Source organism: Petaurus breviceps, unplaced genomic scaffold (genome assembly GCF_028583685.1).
Source record: "Petaurus breviceps papuanus isolate PSGF00001 unplaced genomic scaffold, PetGlider_PUasm1.0 90849, whole genome shotgun sequence".
NCBI lineage: Eukaryota > Metazoa > Chordata > Mammalia > Diprotodontia > Petauridae > Petaurus > Petaurus breviceps.
Genome location: NW_027187361.1, coordinates 24455694 through 24473197, shown reverse-complemented (window position 1 = coordinate 24473197; position 17504 = coordinate 24455694). Strand labels below are relative to the sequence as shown.

Sequence of the window (17504 nt, the reverse complement as noted above, 5' to 3'; positions counted from 1 at the left end):
ATCTAGAATTCAATCCAAGTCTTTTGATTCCAAGACCAGTGATTCAGAACACTGCACTGTCTGTGTAGAAATAAGAAATTATAGCTACCCCTCCAACTTATCTCTGCTAGTGAGGAATCACTGGCCTAAATAGAGCAGTTAGGTGGTGCAGTGGATAGAGTGTTGGGCCACAAGTTCAAATCCAACCTCAGACACTTAATAGCTATGTGACCCTGGGCAAGTCACTTGATCTTTGTTTTCAATTTCCTCATTTGTAAAGTGAGTTAGAGAACAAAGTGGCAGACAACCCCAGTGTCTGTGGAGAAACCCCCCATGGGGTCAGGAAGCATCCGACATGACTGACCAAGACAACAAGAGTGGCATAAGGAGTTTAAAGAGTAACGTAGGGTTCTGGGATGTGTCTTTGGATGTGAAAGTGCCTCACGTCCTGTGAGTTCTTTGTGCACCTGAAGTCTGGTGAGCGGAAGCCTCACGTCACACCCCATCCTCAGAACCCCCTCGTCGTGGCGGGAGAGAGGAGGTAAGTAAGCTCAGCTCTTGGGCTCCTGCCCAGCCCTAGCAGCAGGTGAATCCGTGCGGACGCTTTCCCGAAATGAGGAGAGATGTTTTAGCAACACTCGGGGATGTAAAATGGGTGAACGAGTGAATTTGTCAATCCGGGACTTCACGTTTTATTTACATGATGGCAGTGACAATTGTCAAGTGGTAATTGTAGGTAGTTGAAAGTGACCTGCCATAAATGAGCAAACCTCTAACAGCAGCAAATGGAAGAAAAAACCTTCCCTGTGAGTAAGTTTTCCTTTTTAGTCAGTTGTGAAGGTGTGTACACACAGAAACACACACACACACATTTTAATTGTGATAAATATATATCTTCATTATATAAAGCCTCAAAAATTTTATGTCAGACAATTGAAATCTGGCATTTGTACCTGAGGATTTTGTTTTGTTTTTCCTTAGCCAAAGGAAGCAGAAGCTTTTCTTCTCAGTCTTTCAGAAGAGATTCAGCGAAGACTCGAAGCTGCCGGCATGAAGGGGAAACGATTAACTCTGAAGGTCATGGTCCGAAAGGCGGGGGCTCCAGTAGAAACAGCCAAGTTTGGCGGCCATGGAATTTGTGACAATGTTGCCAGGTAGGTCTCTTTAAAAAAAAAAAAAAGAGTTCATACAATGATTTTAAAACATTGTAAATGCTGATAGTAAATAGTGAAGAGAGGATTCGGGAAGCTTTTTTTTTTGCCTCTTGGAGGGCAGTTGGGGTTAAGTAACCTACCCAAGGTCACACGGCTTGTTTCTTTGTGTGGGTGTTAAGTGCCTGAGACCGGAACCGAACTCGGGTCCTCCTGATTCTGGGGCCAGGGCTTTACTCACCGCGCCACCAGCCGCCCCCATGAAGCTTTCTCAAAGTCCACAAAAAAGAAAAAGTGAGTGTGTCTTGTTGCTGGCTTACCTGCCGCTTTACAAGCAATGCCTGATGTGCTGCACACGTCGTCAGTCAGCTGGCTTTCTGGTCTGTTCTGCCCAGGTTTCTTCCAGGATCCAGCTCAGCTCCAGTCTCTCCTTAGAGCTCCTTAAGCTCATTAGCAGAGAAGAAAAGGAGAAAACCAGCAGGAAACCAAGGGACTGTCCTACATGACAGCTTAGTGAGATGATTGATCTGCATGTGTTGATGGTGAATTTTAGGTCTTTTCAGAAGAAGAGTTTGAAGATTATTTGGAACAAGGTGATAAGCATTTTGTACGACGCTCCCTTGATTATAGAAACTCAAGGAGAAAGCTAGTAAAAAGGAAGACGTTTTGTAATGTCTATTCCAATGAGGCAGTCCGTAGGACTTGTGGCAGAGAATTTGAATTTTATGAACCCTTGTGCACATTGCTTGTCTTGCCCTCTTTCAAGCTAGAGCTTTGATTGTATTAAATATTAAACAACAACATATCAATTCAGAATAAGGAAAAAAAGAGGAAATCTCAACAATTAGTAAGATGAATAAGTTGGAAAACAAAAAAGACCGTAGAAATGATAACAAAAACTAAACTTTCCAAAATGAGACATACAATATATTTAAAATAATTAGGGGCGGCCAGGTAGCACAGCGAGTAAGAGCACTGGCCCCAGTGTCGGGATGACCTGGGATCGAATCCGGGCTCAGACACTTAGCACCCACCCAGAAACACTTAAGCAAGTTACTTAATCCCAATTGCTTTAAAAAAAAATTTAAATTTACATGATTAAATCAATTCAGAAAAATTTTGGAGAAGCACATTTATTCTACACAAAGGCAAAAAAGTAGTTATGTTAAAGCCATCTTTCATTTGAAAAAATTCATGAATTTTGAAACAATAAAGTAGTGTTTTAGTGTGGGAAAAGACTAGATGCTTTCTTGGTAAATACACACATAAAATGAGGGTGCCTCCCCCCATCATTATTAATGTAACTCTCAAAATGACTAGTCCTAGTAATAAAAAAAAAACCAAACTAAAAATCATGAGCTTTAAGGGTAAAAAATTACCTTTCATAGATAAGATGATAGTTTACTTAGAAAAATCCCAGAGAATCATAAGGAAACTGATAGAGACAATTAATAGCTTCAACAAAATAGAAATAAATACAATAAAATGCAAACTAAATCCAAAAACTTGTTTCACAAAAGTAACAAAAACAAGGAAAAGTAATAGAGAAATACCATTCAGAATAACTACAACATTCATAAATATCTGGGAGTCCGTCTACACACAGAAGATGCACATATAAATGCCTATGTTTATGTGTAAATCTTGACACCTATATATAAAGTCACAAGACATTCTTTAAAGAAAGAACATTGAGCCATAACTGCACAGACACTGATCGTCATTGCTTGAACCACACTATTAACATAAAAATCATGATACTATCTTAATTAAGGTAATTGGGAGTCATAGTCATTGAGCTACCAAGGGCTACTTATATAGAGACCAGATGAATTCATTTGAAAGGTTTGGTTCTTCAATCTCAAGGAAATAATGAAGAAGGTACAAAGGAGTAGAGAATGGTATTCTATATTGCAAATTTTAAATAAAGCACTCACCCATCAAAACTTTCGGTGGTGAGTAACTAAAAATTGATCAGCTGAACAGCCTGGATAAATAAGAACAGTCCAGTTAAATAACCTGCTGCTCAAGAAAACCCAAGAATCTAAAGTAAGTCTCTACTTAACAAGGACTGCTAGGAACACACTTTGATAGAAATTAGGTTTGGAACCACAATAAATTCAAGGCAAATCTCTAAACCCAAATATAAAAAGTGATACCAAAGAAAAAGTCAGAAGAGAACATAACCAGGTACTTTTTAGAATTGCGATCAGGGTGAGAATTCTTAACCAAACAAGGGACGGTAGATGTCCAAAGGGCAAAATATATCCAACTTATCTGAATTGAAAACTTGGATGAACAAAAAAATCAGTGCCCTCAGAATAATAAGGGGAACTGTTGATTGAAGGGAAAAAAAAAATATTTGCACAAATATCTCTTCAATAAGGGTCTGATAGTGTATTTAAGAAGTTAACACAGGGGCGGCCAGGTAGCACAGTGAGTAAGAGCACCGGCTCCAGTGTCAGAAAGACCTGGAGATCGAATCCCGGGCTCAGACACTTAGCACCCACCCAGAAACACCTGGCCATGTAACCTTGAGCAAGTTACTTGACCCCAATTGCTTAGGGGTGGCCAGGTGGCTCAGCGAGTAAGAGCACCGGCTCCAGTGTTGGGATGACCTGGATTGAATCCCGGGCTCAGATACTCAGCACCCACCCAGAAACACCTGGCCATGTAACCTTGAGCAAGTTACTTAACCCCGATTGCTTAAAAAAATTAAAAAAAAAAAAGAAGTTAACACAAATATATAAAATCAGGAGCCATTCCCTAGTGTATCAATAAGCTAAAAGAAATGAATAAAAATAACCATATGAAAGAATGTTGCAAATTAGTTATAATAAAAATGCTAATCAAAAAACTCTGAGGTTTTACCTCCCATTCAGGAAATTGGCAAAGATGATGAGATTAGAGTATTTAGTGCTGGAAATCTTACAGAAAGATAGCATTGTAAACAGTAAACATAACACTGAGACAGCACCACTGGTGGGTGAAGTTTTAAACTGGTCCAACAGCTATAGGAAGCCGTTAGAAAGTATGTTCAGAAATTGCCTGAAGCTCTCCTCCTCTGTGTCCCAGAGGTCTCCCTGCCGAGCCCCAGGAAGGTCAAAAAAAGGAATGAAAGGTCTCATATATACCAAAATAGTAATAGCAATAGTTTTTATGGTATCAAAGAATTGGGGGTGAGGGGAGAAATATATGCTTGTTGATTAAGAAACAGTTAAAGAAATCATATTATGTGATTGTAATAAAATACTACTGGGCTCTTAAAAAAGTGAATTTGAAGAATACGGAGAAACACAGGAAGACAAGCTCTGAACAGTATAGTCAGCAGAACCAAGAAAAAAACACAATGACTAGCAAGGTAAACAGTGGATACTGGGAAGATGGTGTGGTGTCGTGTGTGGAAAGAGCTTTGACTCTGGGGTCAGAAGACATGAATTCAAAACCCACTTTTGACACTTAGCATCTGTGTGACCTTGGTTAAGTCATTTATCTCCTCTGCCTCAATTGCTTTCTCTATACAATGACAGTTGGACTAGATGACTTCTGAGATCCCTTCCAGCTCTGGATCTCTTGTCTCTGAACAGTAAAATGAAAGTAAATGTTGGGTAGGTCTAATTAACCAAGAGAATAGTTGGAAAAAGTCACCTGTTTAATTATGGACTTGGGGTTACTATAAGGACGGAATATTACATATACTATCAGACAAAGTCAATATGTTGATTTGTATTACTGAATTTTTTTCTTGTATCTTTTTAAATTAAAAGCTTACTGGGTAGAGACAGAAAAATAATTAAAAATTCATTGATTCAGAAATCAATGTAATGTTTAACACATCACTAAACATTTTTAAAAAATAAAAGTAGTGGTAAAAATAGGGAGACAGAACAAAGATGGCAGAGTAAAGGCAGGGACTCACCCGAGCTCTCCCCCAAACCCCTCCACATACCTTTAAAAAACGAATCTAAACAAATTCTAGAGCAGCAGGCCTTACAAAAAAGACAGAGTGAAACAAGTATCCAGCCCAGGATAGCTTGGAAGGTCACCTTTTAAAAGAGATCTGTTGCCCCAGAGTGAGAGAAGAACACAGCCCACTGGAGTTCTGAACTGATGCAAACATTCTGCAGAGCTTTTGAAACTGCCCAAAGCCTATAAAGCCAAGCACACTTGTTGACCTAGCAATACCTTCACTGGGGCTGCATCCCAAAAGAGAGAAAACCCACAAAGGACGAGGAGCTGGTGTGTGCACATTGAGGAGCTGCTGTCAGGTGGGGAATGACTCAACAAGTTGTGATGGAATACTATTGGACTGTGAGAAATGACAAGTGGGACACTCAGAAAAAACATGGAAAGCCTTGGATGGGCTGATGCAGAGTGGAAATGTGCTGTGTACAAAGCAGCAGCAATATTGGGATCTCAGGAATAGACTGATCCAAGACCACGCTGAAAGACTTCATCTGTATTGAATTGCTTGCCTTCTCAATGGGGGGAGTAGAGTGAGGAGGGAAGAAAGGAAAGAATTTGGAACTCAGTTTTAAAAACAAAAGTTAAAAATTGTTTTGTAACTAGGGAAAAATAAAATACTAAAAAAAAAAGTAAAAATAAAGTACCATTAGCCTAAAAAATCACCCCCTACTTTACCCCCAAATTGTATCAAGACCACCCCTCTGTATTCCTTCCCCACCCCCACTCCACCCCACCCTCAGGGTAGAACTGGGAGGAGGGGGGGGGGAACCAAACCCTTGTAACAAATAACTATAAATCACAAATAAGTGGAACATTCATGGGTTGATCTTCCAAAGTTCATATAAATCATTTTCCCTTCTGTGTGAGGAGATAAGTAGATGTTCTTCCTTATTGATACTAATCATGGTTAATCATTATGTTGATCAAAGTTCTGAAAGTTTTTGAAATGTATTATTTTTACAGCGTTGATGACATAGTATAAATTATTGTCTGGTTCTGCTCATTTCACTCTATGTAACTTCACACAAGTTTTCAGGTTTCTCTGAAATATTCTTAGAGTACAAAGTACTCTCTTAGGTTTCTCTTCTGTAACTCGTTTGACTTCCACAATTGATGGAGCACCTGCTTAGTTTCCATTTCTTGCTTCTATCAAAAGAGTTGTCATAATTATATTTACACCCTTTCCCCCTTTTTTTGATCTCTTTGAGGTATAGGCTTCATGATGATGGTAGCACTAGATCAAAGGATATGCAATTCCTTCTGAAATCTGATGAAAGTGTTTTTTTAACCTATTTTTTATAGTTTAAAAAGGTAGGAATTATGGTGAAAGAACTTTTATACATACTATGATATTGATAAATAATATAATGTGATTTTCTCAGCTGCCTTGTTTGATTTACATATATGTTTTAGAGAATTTTGTTCTCAATAATGACAGTAAAATATTACAGTTTGCAAAGTTTCATTCTATATGCGTGGTAGAATTAATCAGTATAAATATCATTTAAAGTTAAGAATTCAGGTCCTTAATCAAGAATTTAAACCTCTATTTTACAGTATTTTTCCCCCAAAAACACAACACTGCCCTGTGTGAGGACTGCTTTTTATTTGTATTGTTCTGTTACCTTTTGTTTTTTACCTTATCTCCACCTTCCCTACTGAGTGAGACTTCCCTTGTGACAAAGATGGGAAAGGATTTGTTAGAGGGATCAAAAGCATGTGCAGCATTGGCCCAAGTCCTCCACCTTTCCCTTGAAAGGAGAGTTGCTAAATGCCTCTTCTCTTTCTGTGGCCATGATGGATCCTTCATTATAATTTATTATATTCATAATTATAATTATAATTCAGGAGACAGATGGAATGGCATTTTCCTGGTTCTGCTTCCGCCTGCACCTTCTACTTGCTTCTCTGCATTCACCATATTCACCATTCTTGTCTTCTAACGCAGTCATCTTCCATCACATTGATACTCTGGTTTGCTTAGCCGTCCCCCAGTCTGTGAATATGCTTTCATTCCAGTCTTCGTTAACACAGACAATGTTGCTATGAATCTAGTGGACATGATACTTTTCTGTTTCCCGTAGCATCCTAGGAGCATATACCCACATTTCAGATTTTTAAATCTTGGTCTAGAAAAGAAGAGAACTAAGGAAGATCATACCTAAGAATAAATAGGGTCTAAACTTCTGAACTGTGGCTTGACCTAGAGGCACAATAAGTTGTGGTCCAGGAATGGAGTGTATTTACTTAGAGTGATTAAAATTATTTTTTCTGAGATTCTTATGAATCTCTTACATACTTAAAAACTTAAAAAGAACATGGACAGGAAAGGGAAAAAACAGCTGGGTCAGGATCAGCATAAGGATCAGTAATTCATCAGAGACTTTATACAAGAAGAGAGCCAAGACTTCAGTACACAAAGAAAGGGTAAGAATAATCGGGACAGACTGGAACACAAAGTCTTGCAGATGTTTGGTGCCTGACAAGTAGCGAGAGCCTCAAAAATAAGTTGATTTAATTGATCAAATATGTTCACTATGGGAGAAGTGATGGTTGAAATGATAATGGGCAGTGAAGACATTATTGTGAATCCTTTATTTTTGTTTTGTTATTTATTAGAGATTGAGATTTAGATCGGAAAGGGTTTGGTCCAGGCTAATAAAATGGAATTTCATGTAAATGGAACATTCTGCTTTTCATTTCAAAAAATCAACTTCTTTAGTAAAAGGAGGCAGGGCTAGACAAGTAGCATTCCAAATGCCCTAAGCCCTTTAGTGAAGGACAAGCACACCCGGGCTGCATTGTGACATGGCAGCCAAAACCATGAATTCCTGGACTGTTGTGCTTATTTCTGGGCGCCATGTTTTAGGAAAGATGTGACAGGGTGCAGAGGATGTGAAAGAAACCCGTCAGGGTGGTAAGAGAACTCAGAACAAAGCTGTATTAGGAAGGGATGGAGTTCTCTCTGGAGAAAAGAAGATTTGGGGGGCTAGTGGGCAAATGAGGATATCCCACCTCTGGGTGGTATCCTGCAGTCATAACTTCCTCACTGCTCTTTCTGCGTCTCTCTACACTTATGTTATATCATTAACTCTTTGAATTTGCATATCAAGATATGGCACTTTGTTTAAAGTAGCTCCTATGGAGTTGGTTTTTGATCTATACAATATGCCTACGGAGTACAAAAGAGTAACTCCTATTCATCCAACCTATCCTAAGAAGACTCATTACTACAGGGGAGTCAGAGTGATAGTATTAGTGAACTGATTCCCCACATCTGCTGCTTACTCATGGGCAAATCATCTGTACTCCGGCTGTGATCTTTTGAACTTAAGTTTGAGACATAACAGAGAAAATTTTAGTAATGTGTTCTCTAGTGGATCTCTATATTCAGCTAGAGGTCTTTAATATCCAGGAAGGTAGAGATTAAGACTTAGGATTGATAGTATCTTAACTATATTCCATACTGTGAAAGATGGCAGAAATATTTTATATGCACTGATGCAGCCATGGCATGCAGTGGCATTTCCATATTGGAGAGTATTGCAGTGGAAATTTTAAGGACAGAATTAAGAAGTTTTCTTTTTGGCCTCTGATTGTACCTCTAAATGTTCATAAAAGGCTGAGTTTCGTGGTTTACTATCTTTTTTTTTACCTTTTTGGAGGGCAATTGGGGTTAAGTGACTTGCTCAGGGTCACATGGCTAGGTTTTTTTTGTGTGTGTGTTAAGTGTTTGAGGCTGGATTTGAACTTAGGTCCTCCTGACTCCAGGATCGGTGCTCTATTCACTGTACCACCTAGCCACCCCATGCTTCTTCAAATAGACGAGTAGTTATTAGACATACTGCCATATTGTGCATATATTTCCATTCATAGTCAGCAGTGAATAAAATGTTAGTGTTTATATGACATACACGATATCTAGGTCTGGCCAAATCTATTAAATGGTAAAAGATCTCTTCTCAACATTAGCCCAGTGTCACCATCTGACTTTTTGTAAATCAAGAATAGCCAGTTCAAGGGGTGGCCAGGTGGCTCAGCGAGTAAGAGCACTAGCTCCAGCGTCGGGATGACCTGGGGATCGAATCCAGGCTCAGATACTCAGCACCACACCCAGAAATAACTGGCCGTGTAACCTTGAGCAAGTTACTTAACCCCGATTGCTTAAAAAAAAAAAATAGCCAGTTTACCAAAACCACATTCAGTGTTAGTCATTTTTAGACTAGAGTCATAAGATGTAACATTAATGTTGTGATTCCTAGAATCTTTCCAGTTGCTCACCTATCATCATAAATTCATTGCTTATGAGAACTATACTGAAATTCAGTAATTCATTATCTTTGTAAATTACTTAGGTAAGATTCTTACTACTGCAAAATACAAACAACATGGCTTACGCTACCAAATAAATATATAATAATATAGTCTTTCAATTTTCCTTTCTTAAAAAAAATTGTTCATTATAGGACTGTCACACTTGACCAGCCGACGGATAGTGCAAAAATAATTGGGAAAGCCACATTAAATATGTTTCATACAATGAAATTGAACATATCAGATATGAGAGGGGTAAGTAAGATTTTAAGGCTTCTGGCTTCACTCTATAATGTTTTCTCTTTTTAGATCTGACTTATCTATATTATCAGTACGATAATACACGTGTTTATTTAATCAAGTGCATCATACATTCCTGGGCTTGGTTTTTCCTCACTCTTCATGCTGCTAAAATTATGTGAAAACACTTAAAATTTCTGAGACTAAAAATCCTGCCCTATCCCAGGTAAAGGATATTAAGTAAAGAATATATTTAATGTAAGGTAGCAAATGCCTTTATTTCTCAAAGGTGCTGGATTTAGCTTATCATTGTGCCTAAAAAAGCAACAGTAATTGGGAGTCATATTAAACCTTGCTTTTAAAGTTAAACCAGAAAGTGTGTGTGTGTGGTCTGTGTTCTTCAGTTCTTATCCTTTGAAGTTAGTGATACAAGATAAAAACATAATGGCGTAGTGTGTGAGGATCTGGATTCAGAGCTTATTTCTGCTACTTAGACTTACTTTTTGTCTCTAGTCATAGCACCAACCAAAAAGGCACTCTTTCTTAAACTTAATGAGATTTTTAATAAATACTTGTTAATTTGAATTTATTTTCCCTGGGTTTCAGTTTCCTCAACCAGAAAATGGTTGCACCAGGCAACCTATCTTAAGGATCTCTTCCACCACTAAATCCTAAATCCTTCAGAGAGACATATAAGACATTCCTTTAAGTGATCTAAGTTTTATAAGTGAGCTTTCTCTGCTCACTTTTAACCTTCCGATGTAGCTTAGTCTTCCCTGGGAAGGGTACTCTGTAAAAGGCATTATATAATATTATAATCAAGCAGTATGAGTGTGAACAAGCAAGCATGAAAATTTGGTGTGGGCATTTATTTAGCTTTTGTTTAACATATAGGGGTGATGAGTTGACTTTTTCATTTGGAAATTAAGCGTCTGAGGCCAGATTTGAATTCATAAAAGTGGGTCTTCATGGTTCCAGGCCTGGCACTATCCATTGCGCCATCTTGCTGCCCAGGGTGGGGTTTGGGGATTGGAATAGCTCCTTTCAGACCTTTATCAGTTTCCTGCAGTCCTCTGCCTTACATGCCCTCATACTTGCACCCCTTCTGAGGTTTGTATTAGAAAAACACCTTTATTGTTTGTCTTAGTATTGGAAGCAAGTAACTTTTGTTTAGAAGTTAATTGCAGTGTTAGAAGAATTGGAATTTTCAGGGTAATTGGAACAATCTTTATGGATTCAACTTTTATCTTTGAAAAATGTTTACAAAATCTCTTTATCACTGTAGTTAAGTATAACATCCTAAACATAATTTCGTTGTCATTTGTATCATCTTTTTCATAATCATTCTAAATTTGTTAATAATTTTTTAAACACAGCAGGAGTAGATGCTAGAAATTTGACTAAATGCCCATGAATCCCAAGATATTTCATGGAAACTTTAAATCTAGTGTAAGCTTATTTCTTGTGATTTGTTTTTTTCCTTAAAATGGAATGCATCAACTAAAGGTTTTGCATAATTAATCAGGCTGTGGTTTCTCAGAAGTTTCTTACAGTTGTTTAGATGATTTCAGTATCTGACATTTTTGGCACTGTAGCTGTAGCATTTTTGTACTGTGGCTTTCAAAACTTAAGCCTTTATTCTGCCTTTAGGTTGGAATTCAAGTGAATCAGTTGGTTCCTATCGGTAAAACCTCTTCAGGATGCTCTGCCCGCCCATCCGTGCAGTCCAGCCGCTTGCCAGGTGGATCACATTCTGTCATTGATCTTTTCCAAGTACAGAAATCTAAGAAATCTACTGAAGAGGAGCATAAGGAAAGTGAGTAAATCATGAGAATTGTTTGGTTTTTTAAAAATTCATGATGGCACTGGCTTCCCTTTGTAAAATGAATTCACCTGGAAATTATTCTAGCTCATAAGGGGAGGACGAGGATAGTTGCTGAGGTAACTGAGACAAGTGATTAAAAATAACCTGAATTTGGTACACACTGGAGTTTTTGGAGGTAGAGTTGCTTTTTCCTAGTCTTATTTTATTGAGGTTAATTAACATAAGGATTTTCTGCAGAATGACAAGCAATATGTGGACTCAAAACCAGTCCTGAGAGTTTGAAGTAATTAACTTTCGTGAAGCCTTTTCTTCATTAGGGACTTTGGAGTAAAGGGGAATTCTGTACCACAAAAAAACTTGCATTCTAAGTTGGAAGTAGAATAACCATTTTGAAAAAATTCTGTGCTGTAGAAGAGATGAAATTAAAGTTGTTCGGAATTTTTTGTCTTTTTATTTAAAGTTTGTTACATATAAAAATATCTTTAAAATAAAAATCATAAAATAATTGATCCTGAGGCATGAAAGTAACATTTTTGCTCAGCTACATTTCTCAATTTCCAACTCCACCCCAAACCTCCCAGTGACAACAAAGAAAAAAACTACGAAGTAGTGGAAACAATCCCGCCAACCAACAAATGTCACATGCTGTGTTTTGTGCAAGGAGCAGACGTCTTCTCACACCTCCTTGGAGCCAAGCTTGGTTATGATCATACGGCATTTTGGTCTTAGGGTTTTTTGTTGATATTCTTAACATTTACATGGTCATCATGTATATTGTTTTCCCACTTCTGCTTACTTTGCATCATTTCATGTCTTCCCATCATGCTTCTTACAGCGTATTGGTATTTAAATTTGTGTGCTACAATTTGTTCAGCCTCTCCCCAGTCCAAGGGTGTTTTTCCAGTTCTTAGCTATTAGACAAAGGGCTGCTGTTTGTGTATGTGGGACTGATTTTTATTGACCTGCTTTGAGTATGCATTTAGTAGTGTAATTTCTAGAACAAAGGGTAAGATTTTTAAAAGAAATTTGTGCTTAGTCTTTATTCCTTAATCAACTCTCCTATTTTTATAATTTTAGTATTTGTGGCCGCAATGGATCTTGAAATATCATCTGCCTCTCGAACATGCACTTTTCTACCCTCTTGTACCACACATCTGGCATCTAGTATCAGTCCAGTTGCTAGTAAAACTGAGCCTTCAGTAAAATGGAATGGGCTCCATTCTCCTGTTAGTGTGAAATCCAGACTTAACCTAAGTATAGAAGTGCCATCACCTTCCCAGGTAGGTTTCTGGCTTCAAATAGAATTGACTTATGGGCTCCAGAATCTGTTCTAAGATCACCATCTTAGAGTTGTCTTTCCCTCTTTCTATGAAGGTGAGGAATGGTGCTGCTGCTTTCCCATAAGCACTGGCAGCTAATGCTGTCTATCTTTTCTCTCCTTGAGTATGGCAATCACATGTCTTTACTTCAGTAACTTGGTTGTTGGCAGTGAACTTATTACTTAATTTTAAAAAGATTTATAATTACAAAGTTTACAGACAGTTAATATCCTGTGTCATTAAAACAGCCTTTTCTCAGCTGAAAACATGAAGTAATGCAACTGAGTTGTGACATCACTTACTACAAACCCAATCTAACTTGGTAAACTGGGGAAGACGTGTTCATCCATGAACCTGCCCTCTTTGTGTGTGAGCACGCCTGTAACTTCTTTTGATGGCAGTGGGGTGCACTTAGCTCTCCTGCATGCCTGTCTCCCAGAGAATGGGACTTACACACTGTTTCTGAGTCACAGCGCCTGGCTTGTGGTAGCTGCTTAAGAAATGTTTAATGCTGCCTCATTTGCTACTTCTAGAACCAGGAAAATTGTTCAGTTGTAATGCTAGTTTGAATGATTGGGAAGACGAACAGAAGAGCTCACTTGGGATTATTGGTGTTTTGTAGCTGGATCAGTCTGTCTTAGAAGCACTTCCAGCTGATATTCGACAACAAGTAGAGCAGATATGTGCCATTCAGCCAGGAGAGACGCATGGTGACAAAAAGAAGGAACCGGTAAATGGCTGTAACACTGGAATTCTGCCACAACCAGTTGGAACGGTTTTGTTACAAATACCAGATCTCCAAGAATCAAATAGCGACACTGGAATCAATGTCATAGCCCTACCAGCATTTTCCCAGGTAAGGCAAACCAACCAAATAAAAAGTATTTGTGTTTGATCTTTGCTGCTACTTTGTTCATCACTTCTTAAAACGTCATCCCTTGGAACCAGTTAGTGAGAGCTGACCCTCTGTCATCACTAGGAGGAATCTTAACCAGGAGTTTCGTAACTTGGCGTGTACCAGGTTTTTTTTTTCTTTTATTGCTCTGTTTCCTGGCTTTTGTTTTGCACATTTCATCCAACAATTGTCATCATTGCTGATCTGTTAGTTCAGTGTGCTGCTCTGTTACTGATTTATAGCATTTTTTCCCACAGGGTTGTTACATACTGCCTCTCCCCCCCCCCCAACTTGGCCTTGTGCAAGATTTATTTTTAAAAGTCATGCACTCTCATCTATAGATTCACACGGTTAATTTCTTCCCTGTTCTTCTAATTCGTTGTTATTTTCATTATTTTTGTCATATATCCATTTTGAGTTGATCTGAACACAAAGCTGTCCAGTTTTCCCAGCAATTAAGTGTTCAGTAGTGAGTTCTGGGGGCTTTGGGTCTATTGAATGCTGCTGTTTTGTTCGTTTTCTTCTGTAATTCTGTGTACTTGATCTTTTCTACTGATTGAAGGAATTGGTGGAAGTACAGTAATGCCTGGATTTGGTGTCCTAGAAAGTGAAATCAGACTTGCTGCTAAAATACATAAAAATAAAACACAAGGTTTTCATGTTCGTGTATAACCTTGACCATCCTTTTCCATAGGTGGACCCTGAGGTGTTTGCTGCACTTCCTGCTGAACTGCAAGAGGAGCTGAAAGCTGCCTATGATCAAAGACAAAAGCAATTAGAGAACTCGACATGTCAGCAAGCAGCCAGCTCATTGGGTGAGCTTTGGGAAGATAGCAAATGACAAGAGCTGTAACGGGGAAAAACTTTTATTGTGCTTTTGCTACATCTAAGAATCAATCCCCATCCATTTTCTCCAGCTTGTATGGAAAAGCCCTGATTAACATGCATGTATAGGAAGCATCTAGGTATGCAGAGATACCCTCAGATACATGTGAGGAACAAAGAACATTTCCTGAGTAGCTTAAATGAAAATTGTTCTGCTTTAACAGAAACTAGTTGTGGATGTTGAAATGGCCCATCAAGAGTCTTGGCCCATGGTCTTGCCGCCATGCACATGGCAATACCCTCTCTGTTCCATTGTGGCCAATGGAGTCTTTTTTTAATGAGTCATGTGGAGGTAGGGCATTAATGAAGGTAGATTTTTACTGCTTGGTAAATTATTATTTTTTATGACCTTTTTTTTTTTTCGGTTCATTTTTCAGTATCAAAGAATCCTTTATTACAACTAAAACAAACAGTAGTAAAAGATAAGAAGAAAACCAGGAAAAAAACAGCCAGTCCTGTGAAAAAGGTCCAGAGTGCTTTGAACAACAAGCTGCTCGGCAGCCCAGCCAAAACACTGGTAACACCTACTGGGAGCCCCCAGAAGCTGATGGACGGCTTTCTGAAGCAAGAAGGTGCAGCTTCTGCTAACGCACAGGTAAGGTTTGTGCTGCAGCTTTTACGTTTCTTCTTGGTCATCCTGCTGATGACAAAGCAATCTTTGATTTTGCGTTGTAATTGGTAGCTGATGTCACGTTAAATTCTTCAACAGGTTGAGCCAAGTTCATCAACTTCAGTTAGGTCAGGCCCTTCTTTGCCATCGGACCTGGCAGGCTCCTTTAGGCAACCGGCACCCAATCTAGCTGGTGCTGTTGAATTCAATGATGTGAAGACCTTGCTCAAAGAATGGATTACCACTATATCAGGTAGTCTTAGAACTTGTTTGTTCATACCTTTTTCTAAAGACATCGGTTTCATGTTATATATAAAACTGTATTTTGCCTATTCATTCAAAGTAACTACTAACTGAATCACATTATCAGTATGGATTTATTGGATTCCCTGAATTTTTATTTTGTGGAATATTACCCTGATGGTTGGTGGGGTGGGAGTTTGAGGCAATCAGGGTTAAGTGATCGGCCCAGGGTCACAGGGCTAAGAAATGTCAAGTGTCTGAGGCCTATTTCAACTCAAGTCCTCCTGACTCCAGTGGTCTACAGGTAGGTCAGAAGACTCTTGACTTTTCTTTTTTTTAATCCCTGACAGATCCAATGGAGGAAGACATCCTGCAAGTTGTAAAATACTGTACTGACCTAATAGAAGAAAAAGATCTAGAAAAACTGGATCTGGTTATAAAGTACATGAAAAGGTAACGAGCACCTTCCACCTACTGTTAGCTGGGATAAGAGGACACAGGTGTCCTAAGGAAAATTTTGGGTTGTTGGGTTTGTTTTTTGTTCTTTGTTCTAACCAGCCTGTTGGGGGCGAGGCTCTGGTCAGAAACAATATGCAGGTATCTTAAAATTCATAAAAAATGTCTGTCTGATGATTGCTTTAAATTGTGAAATCAGACAATAAAACTATAGAGCAGAACCTCCTAAAACCAGGAGGAATCCAATTTTTTTAAATCATTCTGACACACTTCTTATGTAACAAACTCCAAAATATCTCCACTATAACTAATTACATAACAGATTAAGTTTTTAAAAATGTCATTGAAAATAGTATGTACCTGTGTTTCTTACCCATTTAAAAGGAGTATTGTGAGAAGGGCTCACCAAAAAAAAAGTTAAGGTTCCGACAGTAGGCTGCCTGCTGGATTTTATAGTAGTGAAAATGGAAATATTTGTACCAAAGAACACAAAACAGGTATTCTGCTCATATATGTGTCCCCTACAATAAAAGGCTGCCAACAGCAGTGCTGCTGAATTGACCAATGATTTTCTCAGACCACTCCCTTTTTAAAGGCTTTCCAGCATTTCTGAGAATTAATCCAACTATTTTGTGCCGATTTAACCTTCTTACCCTTCCGGGTATATATTTGAGGACTAACACCTGTTTTCCTCTTGCTTCCTCCCATTCCCTGCCCCCTCACTTCAGGTTGATGCAGCAGTCTGTGGAATCAGTTTGGAACATGGCATTTGACTTTATTCTTGACAATGTTCAGGTGGTTTTACAGCAAACTTATGGAAGCACATTAAAAGTTACCTAAACTTGTAATAAGGAGCTCTCTGCTAGCTGTGCCATAAGTGCTTGTGAGGTATTTGCAAAGTGCATGATAGTAAATGCTCTGAGTTTTTATAATTTTGAATTTCTTTTTAAACAGAAGTGTTTTGTACATTTCTTTTCAAAAAGTGCCAAATTTGTCAGTATTGCATGTAAATAATTGTGTCAATTCTTTTACTGTAGCATAGACTCTATTTACAAAATGTTTGTTTATAAAGTTTTATGGATTTTTACAGTGAAGTGTTTACAGCTGTTTAATAAAGAACTGTATGTATATCTTGTATTGCCTTTTATTTTGTGAATCCTTAGATATCTACCCCATTTTGTCTCTTAGGCCAGGGAGCTTCCACATCATAACTCTGCTTAGATTTCCCTTGAAAGTCCTGTTTTGGGAGACTCTTTAAACACTGTCAGCCTTAAAGGACAGTAAACAATAGGGTTTAATAAACTTTACCTTTAATTCTGACAGTGCCCCAGTCTTGAACACGGAGAAAGCTTATTGAGAGCATCTCTTCAGACTTTTGTCCTAATGTGTGGTTAAAAACTGGATTCGTGGCCAGTCATTTAATTTATGTATGGCATATTACATACTAACAAACAGAATTAAGTGACCTGGCCTTCATGTATCTTTCTGGGTCTCTGCACCCCAATTCACTTGTTCCCAGCCCATTAAAAAAAACTGCTTACAACTCAGATGCCAAGATGTGTTTTATGTCATGAGATCAGTATATATAACCTGACTCTCCTTTCCTCCCTCAGCCTTTTAA

At 38.4% G+C, this 17504-nt stretch overlaps 1 protein-coding gene across 4 annotated transcripts in view; it reads left to right on the top strand.

Moving 5' to 3' along the window:
- REV1 (REV1 DNA directed polymerase) overlaps window positions 1-17018 on the top strand; it is a 110965-nt gene extending 93947 nt beyond the window's left edge. For all 4 annotated transcript variants that reach the window (XM_069073003.1, XM_069073002.1, XM_069073005.1 and 1 more), the window contains 10 exons: window positions 961-1133; window positions 9563-9665; window positions 11301-11466; window positions 12553-12755; window positions 13417-13650; window positions 14384-14504; window positions 14952-15169; window positions 15284-15437; window positions 15778-15880; window positions 16612-17018. In XM_069073003.1, the coding sequence (XP_068929104.1) occupies window positions 961-1133; window positions 9563-9665; window positions 11301-11466; window positions 12553-12755; window positions 13417-13650; window positions 14384-14504; window positions 14952-15169; window positions 15284-15437; window positions 15778-15880; window positions 16612-16723 (1587 nt within the window). In that variant the 3' untranslated portion in view covers window positions 16724-17018. The remainder of the gene's footprint in view (window positions 1-960; window positions 1134-9562; window positions 9666-11300; window positions 11467-12552; window positions 12756-13416; window positions 13651-14383; window positions 14505-14951; window positions 15170-15283; window positions 15438-15777; window positions 15881-16611) is intronic.
- The last annotated feature ends 486 nt before the right edge of the window (window positions 17019-17504 follow it).